The sequence below is a fragment of the Nicotiana sylvestris genome, chromosome 7, assembly GCF_000393655.2.
Source record: "Nicotiana sylvestris chromosome 7, ASM39365v2, whole genome shotgun sequence".
Lineage (NCBI taxonomy): Eukaryota > Viridiplantae > Streptophyta > Magnoliopsida > Solanales > Solanaceae > Nicotiana > Nicotiana sylvestris.
The window spans coordinates 109316400-109335746 of NC_091063.1; the positions used below are offsets into that span (position 1 = coordinate 109316400).

Genomic DNA, 19347 nt, shown 5'->3' on the forward strand with positions numbered 1-19347 from the left:
TACCAGGTGGCGCGTGCGCACAGTATAATAGGCGTACTTTTCATGTACGTGAGAACAAAAGACAAGTGATGCTGACAGAACAACAATGTTATTACCAAAAGAAATCTTACAGCGAAGAACCTATAAAAGGGGATGCATTCTCTTTCCTTCCTTTCTACTGCACACAGTTAAATATAGTAAATAAAAAGAAAGAATTATTACAGTTGGGTCTTTACACATACCAAAACAAAAAACGTGTTCTTATTCCTACCCCACGTATATATATTTAACTCAATAAAAGGCCATTCATTTCAGCAGAAATTTGATCTATTTTTCTAATAATATTTATTTCATTTCCTGTTCTCCAGGGTTTCACTATACAGGCCGTTCAAACTAGAAGTTTGAGTGAAGGGGGTGATGTCAAATTTGTACAATCAGAAGTTGAATTTCTCACCTGCAAGAGCTGTTTCTCCTCATATAAGGAGCAACCTAGATGTTGATAGGTAATTTTGCCCAATTTGTTTGTGTGGTGTTTTGCCCAATTCGTTTCTTTAGCATGTTATATGTTATACATGTCTTGTTAATTTCTTGTAGTCAGTACTTGACAGAGCTGTTAGCAGAAAGGCAGAAGCTTGGACCCTTTACTCAAGTCCTTCCTATATGTAGCCGACTCTTGAATCAAGGTTTCTTTTCTTTTCCATTTAAATTGCTACTTTTCACATTGATTCATCTCAGCAAACCTATATGATTCATATGCACACCCCTTTTAAAATGATTGTCTATATAGATGTATAAGTTCAAGTGAGTACGTAGTTAAGTTGATTTTACTTTGACTTACTAGCATTGTGCATTAATTCTGCAAATGTCCACTTCATCACGTTTACAGAAATATTAAGAGTTTCTGGAATGATCCCCAATCAAGGACTTAGTGACTATGACAGACTACAGCGCGGCAGCCCTAGTCCTATGGCTTCCTTTGACATGATGCAAGATATTGGAGGAAAACCCTTAGGTGGCTGGACTGGGAATGGATGGAACACTCCTCAAGAGGTGAGCATATGTGTAACACGACATGATATGTTAAACTTCCCACATTTCTGCTTATTAAGTGTTAGCTAAAATTCAAAGACGACATGGTGTAAGGAAAAACAGTAAAGTGACATGTCTTGCTCCTTCACTTAATGAGTATCATCGTGGCACACCTAAAAGATTATAGTCAGTTTAATCATCATTATAAACAGAAAAGTGGAAGATTAAAGTCCAAAGAAAGATCTCGACATCACAATTGCTCTCTTATGACTTCATCGCCTTTGATCAAGTTGATTAAGATTAGGCAGAATTATTCTTTACACCTAAAAGACACTGTGCAGAGTTTTTGCTGTACAGCTTCCAAATGAACCGGAATTTCAGCATAGCCAAATAAGTACTAGTTATGAAACCATGCTCCTTAGAATAAAACCGACAACAGTTTCCATGAATAATAATGCTTAGAGACTTAGAAAGTGCTCAAATTAATATTGAGAATACAAGTTAACCTACATAAGAAAAAGCATAAATTACAATTAGAACACAAATTTTGGATACACGGATACATTGATTCTTGTGATGCAATATAAAGTGTATGTGGTGAGAAAGTATGTAATTGAGATCTTGCCTTCAGGTTTTAAAAGAAAAATATGCATGGATACATCCATACTATGACAATTTGTGTCTATCTATATACTGCTTTATACTTGTCAAAAAATAAAAAAATAAAAAGGAAAATCTATATACTGCTGTATACTTGCCTCTGTCAGCGTGGCTCTGTGGTATCAAAACAATTAAAAGGTTAAATGCTCGTGAGAGAGATTGATGAGGACTACTGTGAGCTGTCTGGCCTGTAGTTCAGAAAGTTTATCAATTCAGCTAACAATCAACACTTTGATTTTCGCAATGGGGGTGGCAAAACAGTGAAGTGAAGAAAAATTGTTGAAAGAATAGATAATCTGTGAACTGAAGAAAGAAGTTAGACTCATGAGAAAAGTTTCAACTATCAGCTTTTTCTGTTTTACTTAGGGATTGTAGTACAACATTTCATCATCTTTTTTTAGGGATGCTAAAACATCGTACTTCAAGAAAATAATGTATTCCTTTGTATGACTTCCTTCTAAATTATTCAGCTAGCTCATATCCATATACAGTGAGAGTTTGGCAATATCTTCAGTCTTGCTTTAAACAAAAACAATCAATACCCTATCTTTGATGTTAGACTTCTCTAAAGCCTATTTAAAGAGATTCATGCCAAGGAATGAACCAGTTCGTTTTGTTTGACATGCTTAGGACTGAAATATATCCGTCCCGTTCCCTTTAAATTCATGCAAAGGAATGATTCATTTAAACAAAAAGCATTTGAAACACTCGAACATGTGTTTCTGTAATCTTTCAGACATGCAAAGGAGGTTTGACGCATTGAATAGGCTTCTGAGGCTTCACTTTTCCATGTTTATTATTTGTCCTTTGCCAATATTTTGTTCATGAAACTTTATATGGTTGTAGGAAAAAGCAAATTAGCGTAGATCCGGTAATGACACTACTAAGACGTTAATAAATTTATTTGTCATAGCACTGTGCTTTCAACCTATCCCATTTCCTTTTTCTTGCTGGTCCAAGTGTTGTTCTTCCTCTACAGCCTTCAATACTTCATATGTCTGTTTTTCTTGGTTTCCTTGACTTGCAAAGGATATTTAAGGCGGTGCGAGGGCTTGGTGAATCTTTTGTTTGCCATTCATTGTTATCGGAATTTGGTTCTTATGATTCAGTTTCATACAATAATAACAACTAAACCCCAGTCCTGAGCAGGGAGTTCCAATATCAGAAAATTCCACAGGAAAATTTAGTGACTAACCTTCATATCCATTGGTGATTACTCTATGCTCTCAAGCCATTTCCATGGAGACATTGGCATAATTGCTGATCAGCACTTTTGTGTTAGCCCGTCCATGTCCCTCTCCAGTTTTTTCGCTGCTCTGCTTTCTGTTTTGATATATGCGTTTTGATTAGCGGGAAATTTGTTTTGCAGCAAAGATTAGGTGGACCGCAGGGAATGCCCATCGACTGGCAAGTAGCGCCAGGAAGTCCAAGTTCATTTGTTGTGAAGAGGATTTTACGGTTAGATATACCCGTTGAAAGATATCCGAATGTAAGCTGGCTTGGAAATCTGTTGATAGTATTTTATTCATTTTACTTTTTCAGCAATCTTGTCACTTAGATAGTGATAGTTGCATTGGGTGTGCATAAAATGATTTAGGCAGTAGGTATCATTATAATCCATTAGTATATGATATCAATGTCAAGTCTTGGAGGCATACTGCAGATCGATTTTTGACTACATAGCATAATAGTAGTTCATATAAGATAGAAAGTAGCACAAGGATGAATCTGTTTACACACACATTCCTATAATGATTGCACTAAGTCACATGCTTTGTGGGATGCAGTTCAACTTTGTCGGACGGCTTTTGGGACCTAGAGGCAATTCCCTGAAACGGGTGGAAGCTTCTACTGGATGTCGTGTATTTATAAGAGGAAAGGGTTCAATTAAAGACCCTGACAAGGTAAAGTTTTTCTATCTTTTCTGCACATTTTACTGCTCTTTGTTTCTGTTTGTTTATAAAAACCTTTCTCTCTCTATGATCCTCTACATACCATTTCGGTAATTAATTTTGTAAACTGCCAGTAATTTGCTTAACTTCTCTTATTAATGTCTTGTATAATTGAAGGAGGAGAGTCTAAGGGGGCGACCAGGTTATGAACACCTCAATGAGCCGCTGCATGTTTTACTTGAGGCAGAGTTACCCATCAATATCGTTGATACACAATTGAAACAAGCAAGGGAAATTATTGAAGAACTACTAAAACCTGTGGTAAGTATCTCCCTGAGTTCAATGTATAGAGCTTGAAGATAGCCTTCATTGTCATGTGCCAATCTGGTTTTAGTCCTTATGTGGCTGCAGTAGAAACCAACATACTTTAAAAATGAACTTTTCGGGTAGAAAACTGTCATATAGTTTTCCTTCCACAAGCAGATATATTGTGTGGTTATGTACTTTGTTTAATTTATCTCTGAACTTGAACGTTCATGTGGAAAAGGGTGTAATGTAACGACTGTTTCCCTATGGAGTATCTTCTTTTGCCTAGTCAATAGTCTATGATGAATAAACATGACTGAAATTAAAGGCTTATTATTTATAATCTCAAAAGATTTGAGGCACTGGAAGCCAACTGATTTCATTGGTGTACAATGAATCAACTTTGCTGATTTAGTGTTTATTTTCCTGGAATTGCAGGACGAGTCGCAGGACTTATATAAAAGGCACCAACTTAGAGAACTTGCTTTGCTGAATAACAATTTCAGAGAAGAGAGTCCCCAACCAAGGGGTAGTCTATCTCCTTTTAGTTCAAGTGGGATGAAGCGAGCGAAAACTGGCTGGTGACAGATGCCAAGGCTTTCTTTCTAGACATGGTGCATTCAGATAGCTGCATGACAAATTCCAGACTTAAGGATGCATATGGTGTTATTGCACCTGAAGCCAGTGTGGCTTTGTGGACTTTGGCTGTGGTAAAAAAATATGTGACAGAACAAAAACAGCATATGGGTCGATAACCTCTTACTCATTTGGTGACTCTAGTTTCTTCTAGTTGTTTTTGTTGTTAGTGTAGAATTATTATTTGATTTATTTGTTATTGACTTACTGTTGATAAGTGTGGTCTTCTTTTTCCTTTTTTCGTCTTTAGTCTCAAGTGTAATTCATTACATCCTATGTCCAAATATATAATTTGGTTTATATTAAAGCTGCTGGTGTGGGTATTAGTAGCTAGATTTTTCTCTTATATATATATATATATAATTGAGCTTCTTCACCACCGTGTCTGTCAACATGGCTGCTTGAGATTCAAAGGATAATCAGGTCATTTCAATAAAATGGAACATCATGATTGGCCAAAAAGAAATATAACTGTTGAATGCAGTACAAACTTTTGTGTACCTTGACCAAATTGCCCCTTTGCTTATGGAAAAGGGTCAAAAATACCCTTTTACTATTCAAAAATGATTATTTATACCCTTCGTTATACTATTAGTCCATCACTGCCTCTGACGTCATAAAACTGGTACACAAGTACCCCTCTGCCGTTAAAACCCTCTACCATAGCAACATTATCCCATGTGGCCTGATTATCGCTGAGGTGGATGCCACATGGCATGCCACCTCATCGCACCTATCCCATTTTACCCCGTTCTTACTTCTTCCACCATCACCTCCTTCTTCACCCAACCATCACAATTGGAACCAAGGCACAATGGTTGCCACTACTGTATTTGTTCTTTTGGCATTGTCTATGAAGCTTTAATCACCACCAGAATGCCCTTCAGCCCCGTTAATGGACTCTGCATTAGTAAGATCTTCATCTTCCAATAATATTAACAAGTATTATTTATTTTTCAGGGGTTTACATAAGCCAAAATGTAAAAGCTTTAAATGGCCATTTCTCTGGTCTAAGCTTATAAGGTTTTATGTCCCTGAAAGCAGAATAATTTCTTAATCAGCCGTATCTTGGAGGATGACTGCAAAGTGAGTTTTATACTGTATACACATAATAAAAAATATAGCACGAAATGGCAAGACCAAAGACACCTAAATCCAATATGACAAACTTATGCTGGATCGTTGATTCCTATGATGACAACACCACCTCTAAAGAAAATGAAGACAGGACAAAAGGCCTCAAAGGTAACCAGAGGAATACTAAACAACTCGCAAAAATCAGAGTACAGGCAAATAAATAAAATTGTTAGTCTGGAGAATGAAAATGAATTATGCTTCAACTAATGAAAAAAGTGTATTATATCAAGATTTACTCGGTAAACCCTTGAGACAAAGAAATGGGAATAGCAAAAGAGGAATTGTACGGTTGTTCTAACTGCAGGTGCTGCTTCCAAAGAGTTCTTAACATAGCTAAAGCTGGGGGAGATATGAATTGCGGTGGTTAGGGAAGAGGGAGGAGGTGGTGGAAGAAGAAGTAGGGAGGGGTAAAATGGAATAGGTGCGATGAGGTGGCATGCCACGTGGCATTCATATCAGCGATATACCAGGCCACGTGGAATAATGTTGCCATGGTGGAGGATCCTAACAGTAAAGGGGTATTTTTGTACCAGTTTTATGACGTCAGGGCAATGATAGACTAATAGTATAAATGATCATTTTTGAATAGTAAAGGGGTATTTTTGACCCTTGTCCACTTTGCTTATCTCATTATTCATCAGCTATTCAAAAGCCACAACTTTTTGATGCTCTACGTGGCATGAAGAAACTGAAGGGCCTTTCTTTTTTTCTTTTTCGCTTTTCTATCCATCTGTTATATGAACTCTCTCTGTTTAATAATTACTTACAAAAAGCCTTTAAATGGAATCCTTGAAGATGTTGTTTTCACTTCTTTTTTCCTTCCCACTTCTTTTTAATATTATGACTCTACATTTAGAAATAACAAAGCTACTAATAACAGAGCATAATCCAAATAGGAGGTGTTATCATTTGAAATCCTAAAATCAAAAAGACTAATATGATCTATATTTGGTGTTAATAATTGGAATCACTATATAAGAGAATAGACTGTATAGTTACTAATAAAGCATGGTATTTAAAAAAAAATTAGATTTTGTCTTAGACCAAGAAAATCATGATATTTTTAAAAAAGAGAAGAATTATATTCTAATGCTTAGCATAATGTTATTGGGCCTCAGCAGTTGTAGATAGTGTTTAATCTATCTATCTATATAGAATAACAAAAGCAAAACAATGCTAGGCTGCCAAGTGGAATACCCACAATCTAACACATATCAAAAATTAGGACAACTCTTCAAGATTTTTGGAGCTTCAAATTCAAACTACAAATCAGATAAATATACTTACATTTATCAAATTTCAAAAACATTCAATCCTCCCACGATTGAGTTTTTGGAATTATCCTATTCATTTATTTATTATTTATTATTTATTATTACACTTACCTATTAAAAATGAAACTCCTCCCCTTTTTTGATTGGCTTTTATAAAAAAAAAAATCCTCACACTTTCTTAGTTTTTGATTTTTAATCAGCAACAAACTACAAATCAGATAAATAAACTTACATTTAGCAAATTTCAAGAACTTTCAATCCTCCCACGATTGAGTTTTTTGAGTTATTCTATTCATTTATTTATTATTTATTATTACACTTACCTATTAAAAATAGAATTCCTCCCCTTTTTTGATTGGCTTTTATAAAAAAAATAAAATCCTCACACTTTTTTAGTTTTTATTTTTTAATCAACAACTGCTCACGACTGAGAAAAAACTTTAGGAAAGCAGTCAGTTATAATCCCACGATTGATCGTGCTCCCAAACGTGGGCTTCCAACCAAAACTCCCTATTCTATCTACGTCTCCATAACTGATTGATTTATGCGCTTTATATTTTTGAATCCTTTTCAACTTTCTATTTTATCTACTGAGTTTGATTAAAATTGCTTTGCAACTATCGCTGCATAACTTCATGATATCAAACAAATTTTAGGCAACTCGATGCAATGGAATATCAAAGTTAGAGTCGTTCGAATGTGGGTAATCCCTGATCGATTTAAGTCGAAAATATCACTTTCAATTGAATTGGTTTTACAAGATTCGAAGGTAACATGTTATTTTTGCTTCATTCTTTTACTTACTTTATGCATATCAGTGAACGGTGAAAGCATGTACCAGTCATATCACTACAAATCTGATTACTTAGAAAAATCAGTTGAAACTCACATCACAGATAATCAAATCAATCCGAGAAAGAGTTTTTTAACTGAAATGGAAGCACTCTAGCATTCTGTTTTGTTGACTTCAAACGTTGAACAAAACTTTAGGATGTGATTGTCATAATGGATATATATAAAATTCACCTATATTGCAGTATTGTACTTAATAACATCTACGTTGTTCAAAATATAAAAAATTGGCAGCTATTACATATTGGTTCCCTTGCTTAGACTATCATCGGATGAACATACAGAAATTCAACCTATATATGAAATATGTTTAGTACAAGTATTCATCTTTCTGTATCTTAATGTTGGCTTCACAATCAATATTCTTTCTTCCGGATTACTCAACTATCTAGGAAGTTCCTTTAATAATTTCACTTCCAACCAAAAGTGTTCTTTAACTGAAATAGAAGAAACTGTAGCATTCTGTTTTTTGACTTCAAACGTTGAGGAAAACTTTAGGCAGTGCTTGCCATAATATATACATATAAAACTCACATATTTTGCAGTTTTATACTTAATAACATCTATTTTGTTCAAAATATAAAAAACCGGCATATATATTACATATTGGTTGCCTTGCTTAGACTATCATCGGATGAATATACATAAACTACGCCTATATATGAAATATGTGTACTACATGTATTCATTTTTCTTTCTCTTAATATTGGCTTCATAATTCTGCACTAATAAGGAATATGATTTTGTCAGGTGATCGTATACATGCTTCAATCAGAAAGTATGTTGTTAAGTTTTTTAGGAACAAGATATAGGAACTTCGCTTATATCGTATGAGCTACTTTGTTGTCGGACCAAATAATTTGAAGTTGAGGACTACGACACACAACCTGAGGCTGACATTTACACAAAAGACATTTGTTGAGGAAATAACTGATCCTTCATTTCATATGAACATCTTTAACTTGCGTCCTTTTGACCAACTAACAAATCAACATAATGTCGATGAGACAGAATTATTCGGTAATTCTTCTTTTCCTTTTTATTCAAATAGTAGATTTTGTAAATCTATGTTACTAACTTTTATATTTATAGATGTTGTTGGCCAGGTTGTGACCTATGAAGATGTTAAGACCTACAAACAAGGAGACGACAAAAGTGTCTTTATTAATTTTGTACTCGAGGATGATCAGTGAGTCATTCAGAAATAAAAACAATACTTTACAATAAAACTACCTATATTGTTGTTGATTAAGTTTTACCATAAAACGTATAGGAGGAACAGGATTTTGGCAACCTTATGGAGTGAACTTGTGGATCAAATTCAACATCACTTGAATGAATCTACTGATGAACCTTTGATTGTTGTTTTCCAACATATGAAAGCTCAAAAATTTCGAGGTTTACCATTAATTACATATATTTTTCAATTTTAGTTTATAGTCAGATTTATAATTATAGTAAATCTGATACACATGTAATTACTCAGTGTGTAGCTGTTGGTATCAGACAAAGATATGGATTAATCCTACGATGCCGCAATCAACTGAGTTTAAATCCAGGTTTGTCAAGTGTATATTCCTTTTCTATATGTACAAAAAATATAAAAATTGTATTGACAAATAACAATTTTCGACTTATGCAGGTTTCTGGCAGTACATCAATCAAACTTTGAGCGGATCACTCAGACAAGTTCACAGCAAAGTTACTCTGTTAGAGATGAGTTAGACAAAGGAATTGTATTGTTTAAAACTATTAGGAATTTAGTTCAGTGTACGCAGGTGAGTTTAATTTAATGTTACAATTTTATTTACCTTATGTTTTCTGTTTTGCATTTACAATGACAAAGAAATTGTATTGTTTAAAATAATTATTTAGTTCAGTGCATGCAAATGAGTTTAATTTACTATAATATTATATGTACCTTATATTTTATTTTGCATTTACAATAATTTTTCTTTATGTTAAATAGGACTGTAGCTATTGGATTGCGGAAAAATTGGTGAATTTGGAACTTGACCGGGGATGGTCATACTTGGCATGCAACAAGTGTACTAGAAAGGTTGACAAAGTTGGTACTACATACTTTTGTAAGAAATGCAAGAAGAAGCATGTTCTATTACTCACAGGTAATTACTAGTATATATATATATATATATATATATATATATATATATATATATATATAAAATATGCATAAAGTTATCAAAATTGAGTTGCAGGTAAGGCTTCAAGTTCGTGTTATGGATGGAACCGCTTTTATCTCATTATTGTTTTGGAATCGCGATGCTATGCAACTTATAGGGAAGTCCGCAAAAGAACTTAAGGAAGGATTAGTTGAGGTATAATACTAAACATAATTTAGTTGTCAATTATAATATTTCTAACCTCTGAAATTTGGTGTAGACCTCAATTGCGGATGCTGATTGTTCTTATCTAACTGAACTGGACGATATTCTTTATAAAAAATTCATGTTCAAGGTTATTGTTAAGAAAGAGAATATTGAGTCACAAGTCGAAATCTACAATTTTCTTAAGATTACTGATGATGATGAACTTCTGGAGGAATACGGCAAATTCGACGACACTATCACTGTAAACATTTTTACTCACAAACCTATGAATACAAAATTAAAATATAAATACTTTTACACTCATAAGATGAATGTTTTTTTGGCTTTGTTTTTTAACAGGATCCACAGTTTTTTGATGGACAAAGCTCAAGTGGAGAGAAGCTTTTCGGAGTAAATTTCATGAAATTAAAACTTTTATGAGATGGAGAGATCTTCCTTATCCTTTCTTTTAAGAAGATGAAAAAGATATTAGTTTAAGACACTGGTGGGCTAGGTGATGTTCTCGGTGGACTACCACCAGCCTTGGTAGTAAGTATCAATATTTGGTATGGTTTTATCTTGATCAATAGTGTGGTTATTAAGCAATGGCACATATATGATAACACAAGGCATATTGATTTATGACTCCAAAAGTGATATCAATAATTAGAAAGACATACCCTAGCAAGACATTTTGGAAAAAGACAACAGAGTCCAACCCCACATGGTAAATAAGCTCAGGTTCAGGCATTTTCAGTCCATCTGGTATCCAGTTCATGAACCTTATATACGCCCTCCAATTAACATTACTTGCTAAAAAACTTTTAGTCAAAATTATGCAATCAATGGTAATATTGCTCTCCAACTGCTATTAAATGTTTACTATTTTGTAGGATGTTATGGCCGAAAGTGAGATGAAGTCTGTTTGACAAACTTTCATCGAGAAAAGTGTATCAGAAAGTGGATCGTCCGTGTTAGAAGATGGTAATGCTTGCAATGCAAAAATATCTCCTTTGAAGACGTATGACAAGAGGAGTACATCCGCTAATAAGTCATCAACAGTAGGACAAGATGATGACTTCAATTCTCAACTCTCTAGCAACAAGATTCACAGAGTCGTTAAAAAGGAAAAGAATCTATGACTGGCTACTGAAATGCCTTTAGTTATGCAATTAAAAAAGTAAAGATTTTTATTATTTGCGCAAATTATATGTGGAGACGAATCGTCTAAATATTGATCTACATTCATCTTTATTAATCATGAATTTAATTAGTAGTTATTTCAATCTTTCTATTAAGGTTTTTGATGCAACACGTTAGTTACTTCAAGTTAACTGAACTTTTATGGCATGACATTAAAGGTGCTGATGATGAGGCAGCATTGTTAGCACTTCAAATTCGATTACATCATAGTAGCAGTAAGCCAGTAACATTCAATGCAATTACAAAAATAATTTCATACATCTAAAGTAGTCCCAATAGAATATGATAAACCTGGAACTCACTACTAAGAGATGAAATGCAACAACCACTTTTACATGTCATAGTATGAGTCATGGAGATAGAGTTTAGGTGTCAATTGTACAACTGTTATTGAGGAGCAGGAAAGAAATGCTTTTATTATAAAATGCAGCGTCAATATATGGAAAAAAAGGAAACTGACTGAATCCATTCTCGGCGAGGAAATTGAAAGTGTGGTTTAATTTATCTTTTGGTTTATTTTATTTTTTTGAGTGCTAATCGATCTACTCATTTTTTTTGTTTGTCTTTTACTGTTGTGATACAACAGAATTCTTTCTCAATATGCTTACTCCTAAGTTCTACTACTTCATTATTTGATTATGTTCTTTCTTACTTTGATAGGAAATGTATGATCAAAATCACTAATACATTACTGATGACTTCTCCAATTAATGTTCGAATTGTTAATTTGTTCTCACGGCTAGGAAAATTTGTTTTTTGGTTATCTAATCGAAATGAGGAGCAAGGGAGAAAAGATTATTCATCATGTAGAGCTCTGCAGTTTGGTGGTAGAGTAGCAGTACCTAACCTAAACTGATCTCTGTTGTTATCGTCATTGGATTCACTGTGATTAGTTAGTTGTTTAGAAGTGCAAAATGCTGGAGAATCAACTATGTCCATCTCGGGTGTTATCGCCTTTCCGTGAAGAGAGTGGTGATAAGGAACTGTCTGTTCATCCGAGACACACCAAAGTTATTGTAACTGGAAACAACAAAACCAAGATTGTTTTGTCGGGCTTCTGGGAGTTGTCAAAAAGGCTATTGGGCTAAGTGGTTGGCATTGGCTGGTGAGGCCTCATTATTTTTTAGATTGTGTATTTGTTTTTTCCTTTTTACCCATAAAAATCAAGAATGGCTCTTCTCTTTGACAGCTTGACTTAAAATAACTGCTAACACGGCTTCTTAATTAAGTTATTACTCTTAATATAGTGCTATTCTCTTAAAATTTAATGACATCCGGAATGTAAGTGCGTTACAGTTCATTTTCTTCTTATTATTCTTCACACTCTTCATGTAATTGGTTTATAAAGAAATATTTTCCTGATATAAAGAAGTTCGGCTACAATTTCAGCTCAATAGTTCAGAAAAACAAATTAACTGGTTGTCAGACATATGAAAGAGTTGAAGAATGTAGGAACTAATAACGGTTCTTGAACAATGATTTTATCACCCTTTCTATCCACAGACCATCTGCTCCTTCTGCTTTTACCCTGTCCAAGACTTGAGGTACGTTCTTTTTAAAGAAAAACAAGGCATGTATCATTGTTATTCTGTTCTGTTTTCACATTATAACAATGGTGGACACGATAAAGAATCTGTAACTTGAAACACTACTTTAGTAAAGCATGAAGTCAATTATGTATTGGGTCAATTACATACCAAAAATACTAGAGATGCACTATCCAGGTCTGTTAAAGATATCAATAAGCATCCAATTGTTAGACATGAAGCAGCCAAACTGTTATTTCTCAAAGCAGATGTGGAACACATTAAACTTCTGAAGATTTTTCCAAGTAGGAATCGTGGAGATGGAAAAAAGGTTGATCTCAAAGAATGTCCAAGATCTACGCTTTAGAAACAATGTATTAAGTATCTTGGACCAGTATGTGCAAAATCTTTGTCACCTATTGCAATGCAAATCATAATTTCTAGCATCAATATACAAATGGCTTCTCATATCCATGCACAGACATTAGTTTCTCTTTATATATATGATCTGCTCTATTATACACTACTAATATTAATTACCTTTATGGCATGTTCCATATGTTTCTTTTGTCCTTGATTAAAAAAGGAGCCAATATATCCTTTTTGTCTGTTAAGTGAAGGAGTGAACTCTACATAATTTCCTTACTTTCATTGTTCGATATTAGCATGCAGCTCTAATTATTCATCGTTTTCTTAATGTTCTCAAGAGAGAGAACATTATGAATATATAGTGGCTGAAGAGAAAATTGCGCATAAGCATATTGGAAATCGTCTTGATACAACCAATGGTTTGCCATAGGCAAAATGAATTTTGTAATGAGCACCTCAAAAAAACTCTATGCAGGCGAGGTGGGTGGTAAAAGTTAATGCAAAAATGCTTTTTTGATCATTATCCTACAAAAAGAAGGTTTGTTTTTCTTTTAATAATGCGAAATGTTTGTTATTCTAATGCCTTTCAGAAGAAAAGAGGAATATATCATCATTCTAGCTTTCTTGCTGGTGGGGATACATTAGCAGCTGAAAGACTAGGGGTAATAGATGGGATACTTAAGGTAAATATTTGTTGTCATTGTATTGAACTGTTGCGTCAGATAGTTATACGATAGCTCAAAAACTAAAGCAATTAGGCCAATATTTTTTTCCCTTTACATTACATATGACATTAGTCCTGACAATGAAACTATGATGAGATGTAAATAGAGGGCTGCCAAAAAGCACGAGTCATTTCTTCTCAAATTTATGAAACAATATTTATGTCTTGAAATTCTAATTCTGGTCCAAATTAGTATACTTAAATTGTTCAGTCACACCACATTGCAAACTTTATTTGGATTGTTAAACCATAATTGCATATAGAAGTAGAAGCTATATGAAGAGAAGGTTGCCTTCCCTTTTGTATTTTATATCTGTTTTCAAAACCTAAGATGTATTATTTGCAAATGAAAGGTAAGAAATAATATAGGTAGTGTCCCCTGAATCATATGCGTGTAGCTTGGAAGCTAAACTCAATTACTGTTCACAACATTTAGCTTGGCTCTATGCTGTGCTTTCACATTTTATTCTTTTCAGTCTATTTCATCATATAGTGGGCGTTATCGGCCAAATGATGATAGTTTTGACAGCCTTTTATCATTTCTCAAGGAAAATGGAGTCAACCTGGATGAGGTTAAGGTTAGTGATTTTCATGTCTTTCCTACTTTCATATTACTTTTTAACTATAATATTTGCAACACCTAAAAATCTTATTTTTTGATATCTCATCAATGAATATGTAAAACGGACAATGGCTATGTCAAAGAAATAGAAAATACAATTTTAGTGAGGCTTAGGACCCCTGTTCCTTCAAGCCTAAAACCACTAGACTGGAAAGTGGGGAAATACTCTACTTGGCCCGAACATGCTGATTTGAAAAGCAAAATTAAAAAAAAAAAAAGGAACTCTTGATCATATGTATAAAATGATGTTTTTATACCTTATATAATGTACACAAAAACTTAATATTTTTTTTAATTGTTTATAGGTGTTGAAGAGCACCATACGTGTAAGCTATCTTCACAGCTATTGAAATTTTTTTTAGAATAGTACTGTCATCTGGCCTTAAAGAGTAAATAGCACGGTCTAGCCAGTTTTCGGATTGGTCATTCAAAAATAGCCAGCGTTTACAAAGTCAATGAAAAATAGTTACTATTTTGCTGCAACAGAGACCGGTCCAACATAATATACTGGAGTTCGGTGCATCTGTGTATGAACTTCCAGCATATTATGTTGGACCGATATACTTTGTTGGCTCCAGTATAATATACTGAAGACTGGAGCACCGGTGCTCCAAACTCCAGTATATTATGCTGAACCGGTATATTATATTGGAACTCCAGTATATTAGACTGGAGTTCCAGTATATTATACTGGAACTCCAGCATATTATGCTGAAGTATTTTTTTGGATTTTGAACAGTGTTTTCATTCATATTTATCTTTATATGAAAAGTGGTTAAATTTCGATTACTTTTGAAGCTAGGCTATTTTTGAACGACCACTTGTAAATCTAGCTATTTTTTAATTTCTCCCATCATATGTAGGCCCCAATATTAGCCCCAACAAAAGTAATTACCTGTTATCAAATATTGTTATTTTGATACCAACAAAAGTAATTACCTATGTCATTTTCTCTTTAGTATTGGTATTTTTATTTTTGCGTTAAACCATTGATTAGAGGTGCAATATTTTTGTTGATTATTACTTGGTTACTTAAGAGAATTGTAGTTTCCTATTCTGGACTTGAGTATATCTCGAGGGATAATTTTTCCAGGCTATTATTTAGCCATCATATTTGCTATTGCACAGGTTCTATTTGTTGCGTGTGGCCTACTTGGAAGGATGGGAATTTATCAAGATTAAAGTCACTATGTGGTTTCTTTTGGAGCTACTTAAAATAATATTTTGTGCAAGTTGGTGCACCCATATTAACTTTCGTTCGAGACAAGAGCTGAAGTAAGATTTTAACCAAATGTGATGTCCTTTATGTTTCTACTTGAGTCAAAAGTTTATGCCATGTGGACTAATCCTTTTAAATCCAGTTGACTGAATCTCTTTTTGATCATTGATCCAGTTGCCATTGTCATCCTTGAGGGAGAGGATTCTGTTTCTCCTCCTTCTATTAAAGGTATAAGTGTGGAAAAATCTGGTGCTGGCATCACCCTCATTGAGCCAGTTGATCTTGGACTTCAGCTTCCAAAAGTCTTCCTCATTCCTGAGGATACTGTTTAGCTCCTCATTAAGGTCTGTTTCAAGCTTTTGGAGGAAGCTACTGAGATGGTAGTTGGGGGACTTTTGAATGCCATAGATTCTGGCCAGGAGTCTGTTCTTTTTATGGAAAATTTTTCCAAAGACTTGTTGGTTCCATTCTATTGCCAGATCCTTGAATTTGGCAGTGGATTGGAGTAGGGGGTTTGGCCAGAGAAGGCTTGATTGATGATGCTAGGGAAGGGAGGGTGGCTAGCCCACATTGTTTCAAATCTGAAGGGCCTAGATGGTTTATTGCTTGGGGGCCCTTCCATTTGAATCTTTAAAGGACAGTGGTCTGAGTGGGTCCTAGGTAGGTGCTGAACACTTGCCTCAAGGTACTGTTCAATCCAACCTTCATTGGCAAAACACCTATTAATTCCTTCTAGGATTAGAGAAGTTCTGCTAGAATACTTTTTGTTAGTCCATGTGAATTTACTTCCCTTATACCCTAGGTCGATTAAATGACACCTATTTATGCAGTTTCAAAATAAGTTACTGCGGCTCAGGTTGATATGGTTACCCCCAAACTTGTCCCTGGCCTTCAAGACTTCATTGAAGTCTCCACCTATGAACCAGTTATTTCCTAATGTATTAGAGATGGTGATAAGCTGCTCTCATAGGAGTTTTCTTTCTGCTAAGATGTTGCTAGCATAGATAGCTGAAAAAAGCCAAGGTGGGTGATTAGGTCTTACCTTCACCATTGCGTGAATACCTTGGGGGGGGGGTGGCCACCTCTTCCACAGCTACAAGATCTTCCGTCCACATGAACATGATTCCTCCAGAAAGATCAACCGCAAGGGATCGAATGATCATATCAAAGTCTAGTGTCTGGGCCAAGGTCTGATGGTCAGCCATCTTAGTTTCAAGAAGGACTAACATCGCTGGCTTGTGCATCCTCACCATCTATGTGCAGTGCCTTTTGAATTCGGCACTATTACCACTCCTAACATTCCATATGATGTAGTTTATCATTGGGAACGTGGGTGATTGGTGAGCTCCCTCTTGAGGGCTCGATTGGTTTGGTAGACTTGGCACTTGTGGGGGAGCGGATTTCCTCTTTAGGCTCAGAATTGGTGTTAGATTTAGTAGTGGTTTCATTTGTCCATGTGTTTGGGACCTACCCTACAGTAAAGCCACAAGGCTTTCATAGACAGGCCCCTCCATATGAGTGAAATAAAAAGGGTTGTCTTCTCCAGCAAACCGTTCAAATCACCAGGACCTGATGGCCTCCACCCATTCTTCTACCAAAAATACTGGAACATTGTTGGGGACTCTGTCACAGAATTCTGCCAAAAATGCTTTAGCACATGCTCCATGGATAACACCATGAATCAAACCCTCTTGTGCCTAATCCCTAAATGTCTAGCTTCAACGGTAAAAAACTTCAGACCCATTGGTTTTTGCAACACTATCTACAAAACTATCACAAAAATAATAGTGAATAGGATCAAACCTATATTGCACCTCATCGTAGGACCAAGCCAAGCTAGTTTCTTAACCAATAGAAGAGCCTGTGACAATGTCATCATTGTCCAAGAATACATCAACCACTTCAGGAAAATGAAGGGAATGAGTGCCAATATGATCTTAAAAATAGACCTTGAGAAAGCCTTTAACATGCTGGAATGGTCTTTTATCAGAGACACCCTAGATGCCTTCAATTTCCCTAAGGGTCTGTCCAAACTCATCATGTCCTGCATAAGTACTTCCTCCATCTCAATCCTTGTCAATGGGGGGAAAACTGATCCTTTCAACCCTTCAAGAGGCATCAGACAATGGGACTCTATGTCACCCTACCTGTTCATTCTGTGTATGGAAAGGCTATCCAGATCCATTGACAAGGCAGTCATGCAAAACCAATGGCACCCTATCAACATAAGTAGGTCTGGACCAAAAATCTCCCATCTTTTCTTTACAGATGACCTCATACTCTTTGCTAAAGGTAACATCAGGAACTGTACTATAATCATTTCCATATTACATAGCTTCAACAACCAGTGAGGACAAAAAATAAACCTAGCCAAATCCAGAGTCCTGTTCTCCTCAAATACTACCCAAGATACCTCCCAACAACTCTCCAACCTCCTATCCATCAAACACACCACCTCCTTTGGAAAGTATCTTGGTTTTTCAATCTTTCACAAAAAAACAATCAGCCTCAGATTTCCAGTTCATCATTGATAATATGCAACACAAGTTGGCTGGTTGGAAAACTAGATTCCTCAACATGGCTGGGAGAACTGTCCTGGCAAAAACCACCCTAGGCACCATCCCAAACCATGTAATGCAATACATTACACTGCCAACCAAAATAACAAATCAAATTGATAGAATTCAGAGGAACTTCCTCTGGGGTACCACCCCTAAAAAGAAAAAACTTCATTTGATTAAGTGGGATGTAGTTACTAAAACAAAAGCTGAGGGAGGGTTAGGGCTGCAAAAAGCTAGTTTTAAAAACAAAGTTGTTTTAGCAAACCTAGCAAGGAGAACTTACAAGAATACCAACAACCTTTGGGCTAGAGTCCTTATCCACAAAAATTGCAACATGTCCAGACCTGCTCAGGCTGTGAGACACCATGGGAACAATAAATCACCTACCTGGAAGAGCTTACTAAAAGGCTGGGAGACATGTAGCAAAGCCAGTAAATGGGTAGTTAATAGAGGAGATAGGGTCAGCTTCTTCAATGACACCTGGATTCCTAATCAGCCTGCCCTCAGGCATTTGATAGAGGGACCCCTAACCCAGAATAACCTCCAAATTAAAGTGAAAACAATCCACAATATGGGCACTTGGGACACATCAACCCTGTCATTTGACCTCCCTCCCCATATCCAAAACCTCCTTAAGGTTGTGTTTATTCCTAGGGTAGCCACTAAGGAAGATAATCTAATATAGGGCATCACAACCAATGGGCAATTCACCAACAGCTCTGCATACTCCATCATAAGCAAAAGTACACAAGCTCATTCTCCTGGAGAAGAGGACCACTTTGAGTAGATCTGGAAACTCCAAACCTCAAACAAGATAAAGTACTTTACCTGGCTCCTAACGCACAAAAGACTACCCAGCAGGAGCTTTTTACACTCTATTGGAATAAACTGCCCCACCCAGTGCCATTTTTGTTGTTTTGAACAAGAAGATATTGACCACATCTTCTTCCTATGCCCCAATGCTGTCCACTTTTGGAGTGTCATCCGCTCAATATCTTCAGCCCCATCACCCTCCAATCCTCTCAGTT

The 19347-nt window shown here is 35.5% G+C and overlaps 2 protein-coding genes across 3 annotated transcripts; both read left to right on the forward strand.

The window, feature by feature from the left end:
- The first annotated feature begins 270 nt into the window (after positions 1–270).
- Positions 271–4809, forward strand: LOC104222838 (KH domain-containing protein At3g08620-like). 2 transcript variants are annotated; one of them, XM_009774155.2, is made up of 7 exons: positions 271–482; positions 574–662; positions 866–1029; positions 3038–3157; positions 3456–3572; positions 3738–3881; positions 4305–4809. In XM_009774155.2, exons 1-7 carry the CDS (start codon positions 397–399, stop codon positions 4449–4451), a joined length of 867 nt encoding a protein of 288 aa, XP_009772457.1. In that variant the 5' UTR covers positions 271–396; the 3' UTR covers positions 4452–4809. The 2 variants fall into 2 exon arrangements, with proteins under 2 accessions (XP_009772457.1, XP_009772459.1); XM_009774157.2 differs by having other exon boundaries at positions 356–482; positions 588–662.
- Positions 4810–7603: 2794 nt separating this feature from the next.
- On the forward strand, positions 7604–11235 carry LOC104222837 (uncharacterized). Its single transcript, XM_009774153.1, has 10 exons — positions 7604–7682; positions 8516–8785; positions 8858–8954; positions 9039–9163; positions 9252–9324; positions 9408–9543; positions 9735–9891; positions 9985–10357; positions 10456–10644; positions 10989–11235. Exons 2-8 carry the CDS (start codon positions 8596–8598, stop codon positions 10086–10088), a joined length of 882 nt encoding a protein of 293 aa, XP_009772455.1. The 5' UTR covers positions 7604–7682; positions 8516–8595; the 3' UTR covers positions 10089–10357; positions 10456–10644; positions 10989–11235.
- The last annotated feature ends 8112 nt before the right edge of the window (positions 11236–19347 follow it).

What these genes read in the sequence shown, in the direction of transcription:
- LOC104222838 (XM_009774155.2), top strand. Translation starts at nt 397, where the DNA reads ATGTCAAATTTGTACAATCAGAAGTTGAATTTCTCACCTGCAAGAGCT. An exon ending in CCGTTGAAAGATATCCGAAT is followed by an intron (nt 3,158 to 3,455) that starts GTAAGCTGGCTT and finishes TGTGGGATGCAG; the next exon opens with TTCAACTTTGTCGGACGGCT. An exon ending in CAATTAAAGACCCTGACAAG is followed by an intron (nt 3,573 to 3,737) that starts GTAAAGTTTTTC and finishes GTATAATTGAAG; the next exon opens with GAGGAGAGTCTAAGGGGGCG.
- LOC104222837 (XM_009774153.1), top strand. Translation starts at nt 8,596, where the DNA reads ATGAGCTACTTTGTTGTCGGACCAAATAATTTGAAGTTGAGGACTACG. An exon ending in CGATGAGACAGAATTATTCG is followed by an intron (nt 8,786 to 8,857) that starts GTAATTCTTCTT and finishes TTATATTTATAG; the next exon opens with ATGTTGTTGGCCAGGTTGTG. An exon ending in TCAACTGAGTTTAAATCCAG is followed by an intron (nt 9,325 to 9,407) that starts GTTTGTCAAGTG and finishes CGACTTATGCAG; the next exon opens with GTTTCTGGCAGTACATCAAT.